Source organism: Saccostrea echinata, unplaced genomic scaffold, assembly GCF_033153115.1.
Source record: "Saccostrea echinata isolate AGI-Se365-2 ecotype Australia unplaced genomic scaffold, CSIRO_AGI_Sech_v1 ptg000063l, whole genome shotgun sequence".
Lineage (NCBI taxonomy): Eukaryota > Metazoa > Mollusca > Bivalvia > Ostreida > Ostreidae > Saccostrea > Saccostrea echinata.
In genome coordinates, this window is record NW_026889812.1 from 277,864 (window position 1) to 296,443 (window position 18,580).

The 18,580-nt window shown below is 35.1% G+C and overlaps 2 protein-coding genes across 2 annotated transcripts; both read left to right on the forward strand.

Moving 5' to 3' along the window:
• Nucleotides 1-1,505: 1,505 nt before the first annotated feature.
• LOC133175599 (zinc finger protein 236-like) lies at nucleotides 1,506-8,425 on the forward strand. Its single transcript, XM_061310712.1, has 4 exons — nucleotides 1,506-2,372; nucleotides 2,923-5,017; nucleotides 5,447-5,531; nucleotides 6,896-8,425. Exons 1-4 carry the CDS (start codon nucleotides 1,727-1,729, stop codon nucleotides 8,126-8,128), a joined length of 4,059 nt encoding a protein of 1,352 aa, XP_061166696.1. The 5' UTR covers nucleotides 1,506-1,726; the 3' UTR covers nucleotides 8,129-8,425.
• A 7,456-nt stretch (nucleotides 8,426-15,881) lies between these two features.
• On the forward strand, nucleotides 15,882-17,280 carry LOC133175586 (uncharacterized). Its single transcript, XM_061310704.1, has 2 exons — nucleotides 15,882-15,896; nucleotides 15,947-17,280. The coding sequence occupies exons 1-2, from the start codon at nucleotides 15,882-15,884 to the stop codon at nucleotides 17,249-17,251; spliced, it is 1,320 nt and encodes a 439-aa protein (XP_061166688.1). The 3' UTR covers nucleotides 17,252-17,280.
• Nucleotides 17,281-18,580: the final 1,300 nt, after the last annotated feature.

Genomic DNA, 18,580 nt, shown 5'->3' on the forward strand with positions numbered 1-18,580 from the left:
GATGGCCGCATGCTGGCGATAGTCGATGAAATTAACATGTCGAAACATGTCATTTATGTCTCTTATTAAAGACTCTCTAAAAGAAAGAAACATGTGAGATTGAACGCGGTTGAAAATAATAAAGTGCATTTAGGAGCAGTTATTTATTTTCCTTTTTCAGCATCATAATAAGGTACATGTATTTGATCTGACAAATCTTTGTCCCCTCCGACAGAACATTTGACTTTGTCACACCAAATGTCTGACAGTGATTTCAAAATTTCGACAAGTCTGTATATGCCTATAGGTGAAGCATTCTCTATATGAATACATTGACTGCCAACCATATACTGAAAATTTATGTCCAGAGCTTTAATAAAATGATATCTTAAGTCAATATTAATTATAACTACTTCATTCTTTTTTCAATTTTTTTTTGCATCTGTTCAGAGTTGGACAAGTATAAACAGTGAATTTGGACAAGTAGCATTTGTTGGCAACTTGTCCGATGGACAAGTATGAGGGTTGTTCGAAAAGTTCATAGACTAGCACCATAAAATTAAAACCGCTTAAGATACATCAATGAATTTTTTAACGTTTAATTAGCATCATCTCTTTTTATTCATAGAATAAACTATACGTCATTACATATATTTTTTAATAATTTGTTGATGTTTTTGAAAGCAATGGTATGTACAGGCGGCGCAACCTCGAAGATTACGTTTTTTCTACCTAGGTGTAACTAAGAGAAACTCTTTTTTTGATATGACCATTTGTTATCCAAAAATGCTGTTAATTCACTTATGCTGTATGACATAATTGTACCGTAAAATTTGCAGCTTTTCATGACATTGTAAAATCATATAAACCAGATGGGTCTAAATCTTTACCTCACTCCAAGGAATCTTATCAAGATAAGTGCTTGAGGTAGAGAATGCTGACATTGAGAATCAATGACGTCATGAAACTAAATGGCGACAGCGCCGGTTGATCATATAATGTCTTTTTATTTTATGATAATTTGGTAAATATTCCAGGTATCAAGCTAAAATTTTCAACATTTCTTTATCTTTTGTTGTTTTATGTTCCTTAAAAATTTTGTAAGCATAAACTACATTAACATAGTATTAATTTTATCGCATCAGTCCACGAACTTTCCGAACAACCCTTGTATGTTATTTTAGTTATTGTTGAGACCTGGAAAATTAGAGAATGGACAAAAAAAAACAAGTTCTTATTTATTAAAATTTCAGTCTTTTATTTAGCTGAGATTCAGTATGAGTAGAGTGAGTAAAGTGAAATATTAACATGTGATCAATACTACAAATATCATTTTAGTATTAATAATTTTTTTTTGCCAATATTGAATTCTATAAGATTTTTATTGAATTCTACAAGAACAGTTTTGCTTGCTCTTCTAAAAATTTGTTAACTTTCGTATGATTTTGAATATTAATTAATAATTAACACCTTTATATTGTAGGAGGAGTACTAATTCAACTGCTGTAAGGATCAAACCCATGGACCAATGTAACCTGCTTAGTTGTAGAATAAAATCAACCAGGCTGTGTTTATCCACAGCATGTAATGGAGACCCACCAATATTACCAGTGCAGCATAGCTTTAACCTGTAAACATGTTAGAAGACAAAGTGTAAAGTTGAAAACACGAGACAATAAACCTTCTTTGTGATGTTAATAAGTTACTTAGGAACCTTTTAATTGTTTACTTATTCACACTTGTTACCATGGATACAAACCAGTGCCAGGTGTGTGGGAATTTTTTCATCACGCTCACATCCCTCAATAACCACATAGAGACTCACAGCAAAAAAGAGCTGTACCATTGCATCTTGGGATTGAGGAACACCATAGCCATGTTGTCTAGGCAACCGTTGCCAGAGGCAACCTACCAGGAGACTGTCAATGTCACCGCCACTGACCTTTCACAGAACCACCACGCCCACAACACCAACCCACCAGAAAAACCAGTCACCATGGTGACAAACCCAGCATCTGCCTCTTCCTATGAAATCCATACATCTGCAGAAAGTTCACAGCCAGGGCTAATGCATCCCAAACCTGCTGCTTCCATAGAAAACACAATACCAATTACACCTCCTCACCAAGTTCTGGTTAATTCAGAACCGCATGCTCATTCTGAACCACATGCTACCGAATCTGGCTCACACCAAACCACTGAAAATCTGCAGAGTGCAGCTGCCCTTAATAATGTCACAGATTCTGGGAATGTAGGTCCTAGTGAGGGGGATATGTTGACATGTCCGATCTGTAAAAAGAAGCTGACCTCATCCTACACATTGTATCGCCATATGCAGAGCCACTATGACAAACAGGCTGACACATGTCAAGTTTGTGGAAAGGAGTTTGTGGGTAAGTACCAATAATTGAAAAAAAAACATGGGGATAGCACATTGTCTTCAGAAAAATATAAATACTTGGTATGTATAAATATACTTTGTTCCTCACCAATTTTTCATCTAGGTGAAGTGTGCAGATTATTGGTGGCCGGAATAAAGAGACTGTACTGTATATTCCTGATAGAGGACACTTTTAATTTTGATACATTGTTCATTCTGTGTTATGTTGCCAAGTGATAAGTTCTTAATGAAAATACAAGTGTAAACATTATGCAAACATAGAATCAGGTTGTATCGCAAGAGAGATCCTTTTCTTATATTTTAATACATAGATGTCTATTTTGTCTATTGAAATGTTATCTTATAACTTCAGAATGAAGCATCAATATAGCAAATTCATTTCATTTCATATTCTAAAGACTTGAAAGTATTCAGCGATTTATCAAGCACTTAGCAAGCATTTATATATACTTTTTTACATTACTGCATGTAGGTAAGCAGAGTTAGGTAGTCTTCTATATACATAAAAATACATATTATGATTTTTTTTTTTTCATTGCTAGGTAAGCGGAGTTTGGTCGTCCACATGAGGACGCACACCGGGGAACGCCCTTATAAATGTAATACATGTGGGAAGCAATTTGCTCAGTATGGCACGCTGTACCGGCACCGCCAAATACACAACAAAGGGGAAAATGCCAACAACCAGACTCCTGCAACCCCTGTCCCTGCAGAATCTGCCCAAGCAGAGGATCCTGCCAGTCAGAAACACTTACAACAGGGCTCAGCCAATCAAAAACACCTACAGCAGAGCCCAGCCAATCAGAAACATGTTCAAAACTCTGCACCTGCAACAGTGGGTTCAGAGAGTGACCAGGTTTCATCTGAGAACAGATTAGAGAGAGTTCCCATGGTGAAAGAAAACAGAGATGTTTCTGAGGTTCCTCGGGCTCCTGAAAAGACTACGATTCTGAGTGTTCCGAGCACAGAGCATATGTCACATGATCAGCAGGAACTGGGAGAAAGTTCTGGGTACCCCAACCCTCCCCATGTGTCCGACACTGAGGCGATCAATAATCTCTTGTATCAGCATGTGTTTGGGGACCAACAGCAGTTTTTGCAGGGTTATCTACAGAATCAACTGTTTGCACAGACTCTTGCGAGATTTCCTAACTGGGGCTCTGAGTTTGCTCTTATGGCTGGATACCCTGGTTATGCTGGTCTAGATTACAAGAAACCAGAAACGGATCAAAATTACGACATGTCAGTTTTACCAAATCCACAGGTAGAAAAAACTCGAGCTGATACCTCAACAGATCAACTTCAAGAAACTTTCAGTGACAACTCTGTCACTTCCTCCAAGTCTGAACGTCTCGAGTCATTTTCTAGTCTCACCGAGTCACTACTACGCAGAAGAAATCAAAGTCCAGTTGTGACCACCGTCAATTCTGCTGTGGGTCCAGGTATTCCTGCCACCCAGACTCTAGCTGACCCCTCCACCTCGGCGTATCCCTCACCCCTCGGTATTCACCCACCACCTCCCCCTAGTTATGAGGCAGCAGTCCAGCAATCTTTAGGATCACCAGCACTATTAAACACACCCGTTGTAGAAAATGATCAAAGTCAGAGCTCTACGTCCACTGCAGTCAACATGACCCTTGAGGTCTCCTGTAAAGTCTGTGCTCAGAAGTTCCAAACCTCTGCAGAACTGACCAAACATATGTCTCAGCACAGTGAGAAGAATTTTGTTTGGTGTCAGATTTGTCATAGTAAGTTTACCACGCCGTTCTCTCTGCGTCGACACATGAAGATTCACACAGGAGAAAGAGATGAGGTCTGTGGTGTTTGCGGCAAGCGCTTCATTGATAAGCCTCGCCTCGTGGTGCACATGCGGACACATACAGGGGAAAAGCCTTATGCATGCTCCATATGTCCTAAAACATTTTCACGGCGAGAAGTGCTGAAGCGCCATGAGAAGACGCATACTACGTTTAAACCATTGGAGACATCAACCCCAAAGCACATTTATGAGGACATACCAAGGAAACAGGAAGTTGAGGTAAGGAAAGAACCGGAACATTCTCAAATGGACTCTGGAATGTATCTGTCCTTTGATGAAGATAAGGTGGCAATGATGACCTACTTACCAAGCGATCATCCAGAAAACACTACAGCAATATCAGAGCCGGAGCCGGAGAAGCCTGTAGAGGAGGCCCGGTATATGTACACAGCAGATGACATCAAGTCAGACACACCTCCAGGAAGTGATGTCACCTACCAACATGAAGATATACCCATCATGCCTCAGCAAGAGGAAGTCGCTGCAGAAGTGAGCGACACGGAAAATTCTTCTCCAAAAGCCATAGAAAACAACCAAGAGGTTTCCACGGATGTTCCATCCGACTCCGGAAGTGGAAAAGATGCAGAGGTTGACCGAGATTCTCGTACCATGAATGAGATCAACGACATGTTGATGAGAAACTTCACCAGTAAGGTAGATGGCGCTAAGCCGTATCAATGTGACGTGTGTAACAGGAAGTACACCATGCAGTCCTGCTTACGTCGCCACATGTTGGTACATACTGGATTGAAGCCAAATCGATGTCAGGTGTGTGGAAAGTCATTTGTGGAGAAACAGCAACTTTTGGTTCACTTCAGGTGAGAGCATTTTAATCAAACAGGTGGCTAAAACAGAACAATTATAAAAAAAAATTACAGTGTTCAGATCATTTTTCATTGAGCACCAATTTTTGTTGTCTTTATTGTTGAGCCAGGCCGTGAAATTAGATGGACGAACTACAATTTTTGCAAATTATAGAACACAACGAGGTACATGTAGTTATGAATCTACATATCCAAATCAATTCTTTCACAAGTCATAGTTTCTCAGATTTACATGATGAATATTTTATTTAAAGAAAAATATGAACCCATAATTTTATCAGTTTGCTTCTTTTCAAACCGAAAGATTTTTATTTTTCTATCAGAGCTTGGTAGAATGAAATTATATGGTCTGGCACAATGACTTAATGGTTCAATTTTTTCTTACCATTAAGGAGAATGACTGCATGATTTATTTTTTTCCAGGATACACACAGGAGAACGTCCTCACCAGTGTTCTGTGTGTGGGAAACGCTTCACTCAGTACGGGACTCTACACAACCACATGCAGGTAATACAGATATTTACTCCACAATTTTATAACCACATGTAGGTAATAACTGTGTGTAAAAATTTTATCCTGTACAATTCGTTGTAGATTGAAGTTACACAAAAATTAACTGAAAGACAATTTTTAATTGAAATTATGCTATCTGGTAAATGAAACTAGCTCAAAACTATTTTTGACCAACTTTATTTTTGTTATTTCTATGTACTGGTACATAAAGATAGAGTTACATTTTATCCAATCACGGCTATATGTTTCATCACTCCCAAAAAGAAATTCTTTATTGGTTCTCTAAGATGTTGGTGAACACCTATTATGACATCAGATTGTGCTTCATAATATTGTTTTATGAGTGTTTCATTCTGTGCAGTAATAGTTTTGAAGAATTTTGGTAAAGGAAAGGGAGAGAATTCCATAAAATGTGCGTGTTGATTACCGGTTTTTCTCCAACTCTCGATCCTTAACCTTTTAATTGTCAACAGACACTCAGTAAGCCTCGTGTCCATTGACAATTAAAAATGTTAAGGTACGAGAGTTGGAGAAAAACCAGTAACTTACTCGCTCAAGTTTTGAAACCTCTATGTATTCCAGTCCAGTTTTATTTTGCTTCCTTATACAGTAAATCCATCCTTTACATTCAGCCTTCTCTCAATATAAAAATATGTTTTTGGGAGACGACAGACACCTTATTTCATAAGAGAAGTACAATTTTGTCTGTATTTTAGAGAATATAATGTACAATGTACTGCAGTTTTTATACCTTAAACAATTAAGCCTCCTTAATCTAGTTACCAATAATCTGGATGGTTCACCTTCTGGACAAAATCTGGGGAAACAGAATTTACATTTATATCTGCAAATTTTAAGAGGAATGTTTCATTAATCGAGATGCATCATAATTCCAGCAGATTTACTTGGGAACACAAGTGTCCAGATTAATGAGGCTGGACTGTATTTACCTGTAATTAAGATTATGTTAAGGGGTAAACCAGTGCTGGAATCACTTTGATCACCTGTCTATTTTCTTATACTTCTGTCTTAAGACTTAAAATTTTCATCATTTCTGGCTTTTCCCAACAACATCACAAGGTGTTATCATAATTTAAAACTATTTTTTGATTTCCACTCTTTCTACGTGTTCAAATAGTAGCATAACATCTTTTATTAATGACCCATTGTAGGGGTAGAGTTCTGTAGAAATGGTTATATTGATGGGTTGAAAGCATGATTATTTCAGTATTTTATAAACATGGCAAGAGGAAACTTTGATGATCTACAAAATATAACTGTGTCTAACAAGCTTTTAGGGAGAGAATGTTGAAGAGTTAAAACAATTACGAGTCATTTATCAATCTATTTTTATTTAGGTACATCGGAAGCAGCAGTTGAGTCAGGCTATGAATCTGGGCAGTAAAGGTGAAGAGGAATTATCAGAATTTACGATAAAGAGAGAAATCAGCGAGGAGGACGAATTCCCAAAGCAGTCACAAGAACTAGTCAATGGCGAAGCTGTGCCCTCGGAAATCGAAAGTGCAATTATCGGACGAGAGAACCAGACTGATGGTCCTGTCATGAAGTCTCCGTACGTATCGGACGAGAGCAGAAGTCTAGATATAACGAACAAAATGAGACCTAATGTTGCTACGCTGGAGGATAGTCAAGAAACAGCATCAGTCACAGGGGATGAGGACAGAGAAAATTCAAAAGAGGAGGCCAGTCCGGGGACAGAAAATGTTGGTGGACAGGTGGAAGATACGGACACTTCTGAGGGTAATGAGAAAACAGAAGGAACGGGAGGCGGGTCTAAGTCTGAGAGACCTGCGTATGACTTTCTGTACGGGTATCCTACCACTAGTCTTATGTCACTGAATTTATTGGCAAACACGTCTGAAGTTCACCAGAGTCTGATGGAACACATGGCCCAGATACAGAGGGCGCCAGAGATGCACCAGAGTTTACTCGAGTACATGGCTCAGTTACAGCGAGCACGAATGGTAGGACTCACAGACTACAACACCGCATTCACGCGTCCCCCAGTTTCTTGTACATACACATCATCCAGTGATGTTGGCCTTAATCTGACGACATCTGAAAGTCATACCAAAGACATAGGTCTAAATTGTGACATGTGCGATGCCAAATTCACAGATCAGGAAACGCTAGATAGCCATATGAAGACTCATGCGCTAAAAAATGGAAATGACGCAATGCTGAGTCAAGCCACAGAGGCAACTTCACCGACTAAAAGTGACAAATTTCACACGTGCAAAACGTGCGGAAAGAGTTTCAGTGCTTCGTTTTGTCTAAGACGACATGAGATGATTCACAGTGGCAATAAACCTTATAAGTGTGAGTACTGTCCGAAGGCGTTCGTGGAGAAACAGCATCTCACCTGTCATGTACGCATTCATACGGGGGAAAAACCTTACTCGTGCAGCACGTGCGGAAAAGCATTCACGCAGTACGGAACACTACACAAGCACCTGCGCACACACAACAAAAACAAACCACACAAGTGTCAGTTCTGTGAAAAAGCATACTATGAACGTAGACAACTGACCAATCATATGTTAACCCATTTTGAAAACAAAGGGAAGTAACTCGTCCACGCAAGCCTTTTAGGAAAAAAATTCCTAGAGGTAGCAAAAGCTTTAGAAGTAATATTTTTGTGGTTGTAGATTTTACAGAATATTTCAATTGTAGGGGCCAAAATGTTTCTAATAGATATCATCATCATTATCTTGTGAAAATTGTCAGAAATCAAGAAAAAGCTTAATGAAAAAGCATTATGCCTTAAGGATTTCTAAGGAGCCATTTTTCTGTTAATTTACTAAGAAGTTAGCATTTTATGATTATCAAAAGATGTTTCTTTTTTTTTAATTTGATGTATCTTGGAAAATTAGAGGTTTATTCATTATTATGGTATGTTTAAAGATAAAATTTAAATGATCTTTGAAGATTCTTATCTAAATGTGTTTTTCATAAGAATTTTTTTTTTTTATTAAAAATATCAGATTTATTAAATTTGGCAAAAGAAAAACAACTTTAAGAGCATTCTAATATTGAACATAATCAAATCTAGTGGATGAAATTAACAGAATTAATGATTTTTGCATAGTTATTTTTTTTTTGGGAGAAAAAAGCCTTTGTTAATTATGGTTGTTTTTTTGTAAATGCTATTTTTACACTTTTTAATGTCAAACAGTTTTCAATAGGGCTCATTTTTTATATTCATTTTTGATATTCAATAATGATTATATAACAAAGATCTGGGTGTTTTTTTCTTTACACTGAAAACAGAAAGATAGATTGCCAATCAATTTTGTAAACATTTATCAAACTGATTTATTTATTTTTTATTCGAAAAAATCTTTGTTTTATTTATCTTTTTTTTAAAAAGAATTTGATGAATTCACAAGGTTTACTTAAAAAAGTTATTTGTAAAGACTTTCTGATTATTTTTTATTGATCTTTTATTTTAAAAGAATTTCATAAACAATGTTTAATTCACGAGGTTGAAAAGTTACAATTTTATTAGTCATTTATATGTATTCAGAATTGTTGATACTTTTTTTTTTTTACAGTTCACTTTATACATGTTATGTTCTAAATTGAAAAGCATGAACTGTATGAAAAATCTGAAGAGGAGTTTCATTTTTTATAGAAGTCCTCTAATTTTCATGATCATAGCTTTATTTTGCCCCTCTTAATTACCAAACAAAGGGTGTTTCCTTAAAAAAAGATCTGGTCAATATCACAAAAGTTTGAAACCATATTTCTTCGTGAAATACACTGGTAATGATAATTATTTTTTTTATTCCAATAATTAACTAAAATGCACTTTTGAAGGGAAAAAACTAATGCTAAAATCATTTTCTTTTCATGTTCTTGAGGGTCTCATATTTCATTGAATGTCCACTTTGAATCCATAAACAAAACCTGACTGATAAAAGAAAATGAAGGCATTCTGATTAGAACCAGAATACCGCTAATATTCTGCTGAACTCACAGTAATGATCATATTTATGTATATTTTTTTCATGTAGTAATAGACAAGACCTAGCTATATAAATATAAAAACCCATTTATCATACCCTCAGCTATATGTATCTACCGCTTCAGCAAAAAAAAAAAAGAGTTGTCATTTTTATTAATGGTGCCAAATTGTTGACAATATTTTGTTCACATATCGGTAGAAATTTGCATGTGTACAATGTTTATTTTGACGTGCTGTCCCCTATTAACATCGCCTCTATATTCACAGACTTCCCATTGGATACCTACAGTGTTATTTATGGCGTATCAAATTGTATTACGTCATAGAGAAAGATTATGACGTATTGGATGTTAAAGAATTTTTATTGGTTGCTATTTATAGTAAAGTCATTGATTGGCTACTATTTGCAGATCTGTCAGTTTAATCTTCTATGTTATTTTTTTCCATTATTTAGAAATGCACTGGGACGTCCCTAGAAAGTGGAAATTCCATTTTAAAAAAAAAAACATTTCATTGTTTATCCGTATTTTTATATTTATTCAGTGTATAAATGATGTTTATTTATGATGTTTGACAATATCTACCCTATAACTGGATAATAGTGTATGTTCTCAAGATTGTTTTCAGGTAGTTAAATATGATTTTTTAATCAGTTCACACTTAGTATTATTATATATTTGCAGCAATATTATTTCAGCATTTCTTAAAGTAATTATGAAGCATTGGCAATTTTTGCCCCCCCCCCTTTTTTTTAAAGGAAACATTATAATAAAAGTACATGTGTCTTTTATATTGAGTGTGGAAGACGTAAATTCATTGTTGATTTTCCAGAAGTTCCATTGAAAAGCAGGTACTTTGTCATAGAACATGGGGTGCTTTGTCACAGAACATTGGGTACTTTGTCACATTGGGTACTTTGTCACAGAACATTGTGTACTTTGTCACAGAACATTGGGTACCTTATCATAGAACATTGTAGATCTCACTCCTATTATTTTTTGTTTCCATGTACATTATCATTGTAATGTTCATGAAACTAATAACAATTATGTTTAATAATTGAGGTAAAAAAAAAAATGGCAGTGAGCATAAGTGTCCCGAGTACAGACCAAAAGTAACTGATACATGTACTATAAAAGTATTTAAAGTTCATCATCCCTTTTTTTCACTCGTGTAAAGTTTGCTTTAATTAATTAACATTAAAATTTTTTTAAAATAAGTCTAATTTATAATAGAAATGAACACCTTTTAAGACAAATTTGATAGAAACAGCGATTTCTTTTGACAATTTTAAAGAAGAATAATCATTTATCACAGCTAGTTAGAGTTATCTCTCTTAGCAGAGGTCTAAGAACCTTAAGAACTGTTTTTCTATTGACTTCATGAAAAATTTTCAGTAGATGATGTTATGTCATTTAAATTCATGATTTTATTTTGCTTCACAAGGGGTTGTACAGTGTGTTCAACTTATCCTCAATGTGTTTTCTTTATTGGATACAGAAAGGATTTACCATTGTTAATTTAAGAACATGTATATTTTAATTGAACCAAAGGCAATATACTTGTACTGCATCCTGTATGTCACAAATGAGAGAATGTGTTCATAGTTACAACATGGTGGTCATTCATCATTAATGTGCTGAAAACTGCCTCTATCACGGTTTTTGATCTGAAACTATCATGCTTTTTTCTTGTACATACTTTGGTGCTATGTTATATTTAGAAAATATTACGCATTTAACGTTGGAATTTATAGAGATATTTGTATTTTGCTTTTCACTGTGTATCTATTTTTAGATGGGGTCATGTGACCGCATCTATTTTAAGTCTTTCTAGGGGCGTCCTAGTGGAGTGTTTGTGTCAGATGTTTGCTTTAATGTTAGATAATGCATGCTGTAAGTGCCATTTATTGACCGAGGCTGAAGGCCGAGGTCTTAAGCCAGTGCTAGGTAGATGTTTGTGACGTAATCATTGTTATCAACCATTTAGATCTAGTTGTCTCCTTATCAATTAGATATGAATAAATATTAAGAAAATGTTATTCAGTGTCGGTTTTATTTTTTAATAAGGGTATGCACCAGATGTATATCCTAAAGTTAACACTGTCTTTGTTTATCTGTCGGTATGTCGTTTATGCGACACATGATCTTTATATAGTGTTTTTCAAGAACAATTTGGACAGCACGTCGGTCAAAAGCTCTACAGAGCTTATGTTATTTGTTTGAAAATCCGATTTTAAATAAAATTTTCTGATTCACACGCATTGTATTGATGTGTGACCTGAAATTTCTCATATAATTTAGAGTCAAAGTACGCAGGTTGTCCCAGAAATATGCGAAATTTTTTAAGATATTTCATTAACTACTGAAAAAAAAATTCATTTTTTGCACATTGTTAGGAAATGAAATTTTTGTCATTTCGACAAAATATTATAAGGTTGTAATGTCATGTGTACGTGGAAATGGCATTTAAAGGGTGTTAAATATCAGTGGTCGGTGCACCGCAAATTTTTGACTTTTAAAACTAGCATTTTATGTGATGTTTTCTTTTATGACCAGGTTATACGGAAATACAATGTGACAAAATTTACATCCATTAAAAATCTACGATCTGGACAAAATTTTGTTTACTTAGTGGATAAAGCCCAAAGAGCCATAAATTGAAGAAAAAGATGATTCTTTGATTTTTTTGTCTTCACAATATCCAATACATTAGGCCTGCAATGAGAAACTTGGATTGCTATGCAGGCCTTACTAAGGGGGGGGGGGGGGGGTTGTGTTATAACTTCGAGGGTTGCCCTGGGAAAAAAATGGAACAATATTTTTTGTTTCAATAATTTTATAAAAGTTAAAAATTGGCATGCATTTTAATGAATTTTTATCTTAAAAAAATTCAATAAAATATCTCTATAAATAAATTTTTCTCTCAATTAAACGAATACATATCTGATCTTTCGGCCTATTTCTTCATAATCTGTGTCATGAAAATAAGTACATGTAATATCTACATACTATAGTGCATGTGAATTTATATCTAATCCGGATTTCTACTGATTTATTTTAAATTTTGATATTTTAACGTATACGGTGTATATATACATGTAATTTGCATGCAACGTGAAGTTGTGGTACAACAGTAGAATAAGTTTTAAACTCTTTTTCATCAATTTACTCTATTAAATTATATTTTTTTATCCTCTTTTTATTACACCACCTTCTCGGGTGCTCTTTATACATAGGCGGGACTAAACTGAACATGCACCTCTTATTTTTAACATTTTAAATACAGTCTGAACAAAAACTTACAAAAAAGAAGCAGGGATAATATAGGGCATTCAAGAAAGAAATCACTTACATATAATTATTTATACCTTGTTGCTTATATTGACGTCTATAAAACTCTCCATATTCGTTTTCACTTATCGTGATTCAAGGGTTTCTATTTGTTTACACTTTTTTTTTCTTGAAACTGAGTTGAAATAAATAATTTAATAATTTAAATAATATTTTAAAACATTTTCGTATTTTTCTTTAACTGAACTTGAAAATGATTACATGACAAGTGCAGATGTATCATGTACTGATACTGTAATTATTTTCAACATCAGATTGAAAATTGTGTATATAAGCTCATACCTTGAACAAGTGTGTACAAGTCTTTTTTTTTTTTTAAATTTAACTTTTTGTTTTGTTATCGTTCTTTTGTTTTGTTTTGGTTAGTTTATTTTTTTTTTTATTTTTTATTATTATTATTATTATTTTTTGTTTTTATTTTAGAGGGGTGTATAGGTTGTAGCACTTGGTAATTCATTCATGAAAAGTTTAGCAAATTCTCCAATGTACTAACGAGCACCTGTACTTTCTCCGGAATTGACCCGTCAATATTCTGGTCTTTATAATGTATTGTTTGTGCATGGATACAATGTAAACAACCCGAGACATTGAACGCGTAAATATCGTGGCAAAGGTCCAAGATACAGAAAGGTAAGGCGCGATTACTTTTCTTTATTAACAAAAGAATTTATAATCATTGGAAATCAAAGCATGCAGTCCATTCAAGGGGGCGTGATTTCAATTAATAATGCCTAATATTAAATTTTATACAGAGCCCTTTGGTTTTTTTGACAATCGATATATTGAAAAGTTGAAAAGTCTGTTTAAATCAATTTTAAATTTACCTGTGTACCTAGCGTTATGTAGGAATATAACAAAGGGGGGTTTACAGCGACATTGATATTGAATTAATAAGTTTAAACAAGATTAAATGTGTAAAAAAAAATTACATTAAAATATATTTGCCATTGAATAGGGGAGCACTTATGAAGCTTTGAATTAAATGTTTAACATACCAGGTAATTCCACACAGCAATTATTTTTTTCCCTTCCTCTCTTTTAGTATTATAACTTGTTTTTTTTTTTTTTTTTTTTTTTTTTTGGGGGGGGGAGGGGGGGAGGGGCTTTTTCACTTCATGATTACAAAAATTATGAAACTTGAGGAGAATTTACCTTGGTATGTGTAACAAATAGAGGGGTCTAAATCGACTTAAAATAAAACAAACTTCCAGCTCATTTTTTTCACAAGCTTAATAGAAATAATTCAATAAAAATTAAATAAAATTAAAATTAAAAATAGGAAAAATATGCATTTCGCAGAGAGAGAGAGAGAGAGAGAGAGAGTCTTTTCTCCTGACCAATCCATTTTCCCCATATATTTATAGCTCTTCATTAGTTGTTTTTTTTTGGGGGGGGGGTGTTTTTTTTTTTGTTTCGCTAAGATATAAATTATACTATGATAAAATAAAGCTGAAAAGTGGAGAGCGGGGTGGGTGTGCGGACCCCCTGCCCCCTCTGGATCCGCCAAAGGCGTGGGTGAGTGGTTCGGGATATACGTAGGCTCGGTAGATGACAATTTAGCGGAATATTAAGCTAGGCAGATAAGAACTTTTTTAAAAACATTGTAGCAACATGTTTTTAAATCAACAGGTCGCGTGCAGTAATTCACAAAACAGATAGGATATGTTTTCAATCCTTAACAAAACATCTTTGGCAGTACTCAATCAGTTAGCTGTCATTATATCTGATAATTATAATCTTCTGGTCTTGAAGTCCGACGCAAGGTTCACATATTAAATGACAGCCATTGATCTTAATGTCCTAGCATTCTGAAGCTCTTTATCTCAGAATATGCCTTAAATAAATAATTTAAATACCTATACATCAAACAATTTATTATCTACTATGCAAGGTAGACTCGGTGCATTTGTCGCCAAGATCCACATTTCTGGTATAATACTGATATGCAAGGACATTGCAGGAATTCAAATACGAAGACGGATCTACCTTCTGTCTAAAAAAAATCTTTTATAAGACAGTGGTGTGGGGGCATGGAGTGTGTCTCCATAGAATTAAGAAATTCATGATAACACTTAAGCTGTTTGACTCATATTTATTACAAGTGCAGCTGTAAGCAACTGTTAGTTTTCTGTGGTCATTTAATGAATTTTTTTAAAGCCCCCCCCCCCCCCCCCCCTCGACATCATTGGAAATCTTGAATTTGTCCCTGAAAGATCAAGAACTTTTCCAATGAAAATGTAGCTTATATTAATTTATAAGAATAAGGTCACATGCACTTGCGATATTAAGAATGGATTCCTTTAAAAATTATGCAGTGAGAAGTAGCGTACGTGTTTATGATGTAGATTCAATCTACAAGGGACTAGTATGTTTAATATTTTCAAATATGTTTGCTACTTTTTTTTTTTTTTTACATATAGTCAGCTATACACTATCGGGATTCAACTTAGAAGTATACACTGTATACTCGTATATCTTGAATTACAAAATAGGATTTATTAAAAAAAATCATCCGATCTGTACATATGACCACTGTGTGACCTTTATAATTTGTTGCTGTATGTTTGTGATAAATTTTGTTATCCTAGCATATGAATCAAATGTGTATATACGTATATAGTTCTTTCTGATACTCGAATTTTAAATGTGTTTACAAAAGGGTTATTGTAGATGCACGTGTTCGTAAACGTTGCTGTAATTCTTAAAGCGCGTACTTTTATATTGCAGTATGTTTTATGCCTTTGGACCGGGGCACAATAATGTCATCTAGGTTCAGATCTGCCCAGAAGGTCAAATCTCAAAGCCTCACTACTAAGACAGAATTCGACCTGCCAACAAAAAGTATATCAAACACAAATCAACAGAAGAGATTACGTCCCAAAACCGTTCCCACCAGACCGCAGAAAGAGAGTGTGAAACCGATTTCTCTGTCAGTGACGGCAAAAATTAAAAGTGGTAGCGCGGGACAAGGTTCTTCCGAAAAGAAGGACAGTCAAAGCGAAAATGGTGCCACAAATCGTAAAAATTTAAACAAGTCTTTGACGCAGGAAACAGTTAATGGCAGCAAGAACAGCGAGGGAGAGAAATCAGAGGCCGGTGTGAACACCGGAACGTTAAGTCAACCGGAACCCAATGTTGGCAGGACAACCAGCAAAGAAGACAAACCAAAGGCTGGTGAGAATACGGGAACGTTAAATCAACCGGAATCCAATGTTGGCAGGACAAACGACAAAGAAGAGAAAACAGAGGCTGGTGTGAATACCGGAACCTTAAGTCAACCTGAACCCAATGTTGGCAGGACAAATGGCAGGAAAACAGAGCAAGGTGTGAATACCGGAACGTTAAGTCAACCGAAACCAAATGTTGGCACCCGGAATTCCTCAAGTTCTCATGAGATCTCCGAGAATGATCCAATAAGAGAAACAGAAAACGGAAAAGACAATTATGTGGAACATGTCAACACAGAGTCTCTTGAAAATGATTCATATTCTATCGGTCATACACTAGTCACAATTAACGAAAACGGAAATCAAAATGGTGAAGATATTTCATCAGAACAACTCGATACAAGTGTATTCGATGGGGTTGGTCGATTTTTCATGTGTTCTGTAGACTCTGACGTCACAACTCCGTGGATAGGTGGATTGGCCTACGTCGAAAGTGGTGATATCATTTGTTTAGATCTAAACAATGAGTGTATCAAACGATTCGACAAAAATTTCAAGATGGTGTCAAGCATTGAGGTCCCGTTTGACTGTTATGGAATGACTGTTACATCACATGATGAGATTGCAGTCACGTGCCTTAATGAAATTCATTTTTACAACGTTGGAAAATTTGGAATGAATAGAACTGCAAAATATTTTACTGTGAATGGAATGGCGCACGGCATTGCATCTGATCAAAGCTGGTTTGCCGTGACATGTGATATTTCAGAACCAGAAGATAGCACGATTCGAATTATCGATGAAAACGGAAGTGAACAATTCGTAATCTATCCACCTGTTGTGTCAGAACTTCCATTAAAACTGTCATCTTTCATTGAGCTTGACAAATCATTAGGTCGGGTTTTTATCTCAGAATCAGCACCGAGCAGGGTCGTCTGTGTTAACTTTCAAGGAGAGGCATTGTGGGATACTTCCATTCCCGGCGGGTCACGTGGCATAGTCTCCATTGGCACCAATATCTTAGTGTGCGACCAGTTCAGTGAAAAAATTCGTTTACTGACAAAAGACGGCGCGTTGAAGGCACCAATGTTATCGTCTGAAGACGGACTCTGTAACCCTGACATCATCGCGCGCAGACCTGATTCTTATGACGTCATAGTATCCTATGGTGGATTTGGAACCATTGGATTGTTTTCTATACAATAACTTGTTTTGTTAAGGTTGATGGGGTTTGCATGCAAATAATTTGTAGGTTTTAGATAAGTAGTGATTACAGAGTAATATTTATTTAAAATATGTATTTACGTAGGAAATTATAGGTGTATGAGGGAAATGTTTCGAAATTGTTTTGTGGGAATGTGTAATACAAGAACATCTTCTTTTTTCCTTTGTTTTACAATGGATAAGATTTTATTTTAACTTATTAGAGAAAATCGAACATACTCCGTGTGATCCGGTTGTGAAGGACTGCTTTAACTCAAACAAAAAGATCATGTGACTGGGGTGAAAAGGTGGGGATGAATCCCGAGGTGTGCCGATACCAGTCTTCATTCAGTGGAATGCAACTAAACTGTATCTGGGAAATTAAGGAAAAATACTCTTTACTCATCAATTAACACGTTTTATTGATGATGCATTTCACATAATTACCAGAGATTGTTACTATTGTGGATCATTAATGCAAGAAAAATCTTTATTAATGTACCATTACTAACCAATTGTGTTCAGTTCTCCAAGTACTGCAATAAAAATCCATGCCTTACAAAGTAGTTTATCTGTTTTGGTTTAATTCATGAATACAGTCGTATGATATCGTTATGTACCACTAGGCCCATATTATTCACAACAAAATAATATTCTAGCTGTCCTATAACTGCCATTACCAGATACTCTCACCTAAAACAATTTTCTAATTAAAATATTGTTTTGGTTTTAACGTTGCAGAATCATCTTGAGATCTTCGTGTAAGGTATTATAGTTTTTACAATGCCTGCACTACAGGTGTACTGTCCCAGAAACTGTTTTTCATTCTTGATTCTGTAACCTCTCGGAAAAATTAATGTGAAACACATGTACTAGCATATGATCATAAATTTCTCTCCATTACAGACGCAATGGTCAGGCAGTGAACATACAAACAGGTTAACATGGCAATTAAGCTCTGGGTTCATTCAAACTTTCTTTGCAGAATGATCATGAAAAACAAGACATCTTTGGACTTAATTACTTTTAATACGCGTTTTTTTTAATACACTAAACATACTCAAATTAAGTGAAAGTAGATGACCAACAAAGTGAAAGAAGATGACCATGTTAAGGTAGACAAGAAGGCATCATAAGTGTGACCAAAAGAGGAATTCATGTACAAAAGTATTACAATGCAATTTGTAAAAAAAAAATGTTATATATAATAACATTATCTTTTACAATATGTTTAACCAGTAAGGAAAATTAATTGACACAAGCATTACAATACAATATGTGATAAAAATGTAATACCTGTTCTGACTTTTAAATGATGAGTTATACATTTTT

Bases quoted from the DNA above. Each gene is read 5' to 3' on its own strand.
- LOC133175599 (XM_061310712.1), top strand. From the start codon at position 1,727: ATGGATACAAACCAGTGCCAGGTGTGTGGGAATTTTTTCATCACGCTC. The intron at 2,373-2,922 runs GTAAGTACCAAT...TTTCATTGCTAG, and splicing joins TTGTGGAAAGGAGTTTGTGG to GTAAGCGGAGTTTGGTCGTC. The intron at 5,018-5,446 runs GTGAGAGCATTT...ATTTTTTTCCAG, and splicing joins CAACTTTTGGTTCACTTCAG to GATACACACAGGAGAACGTC.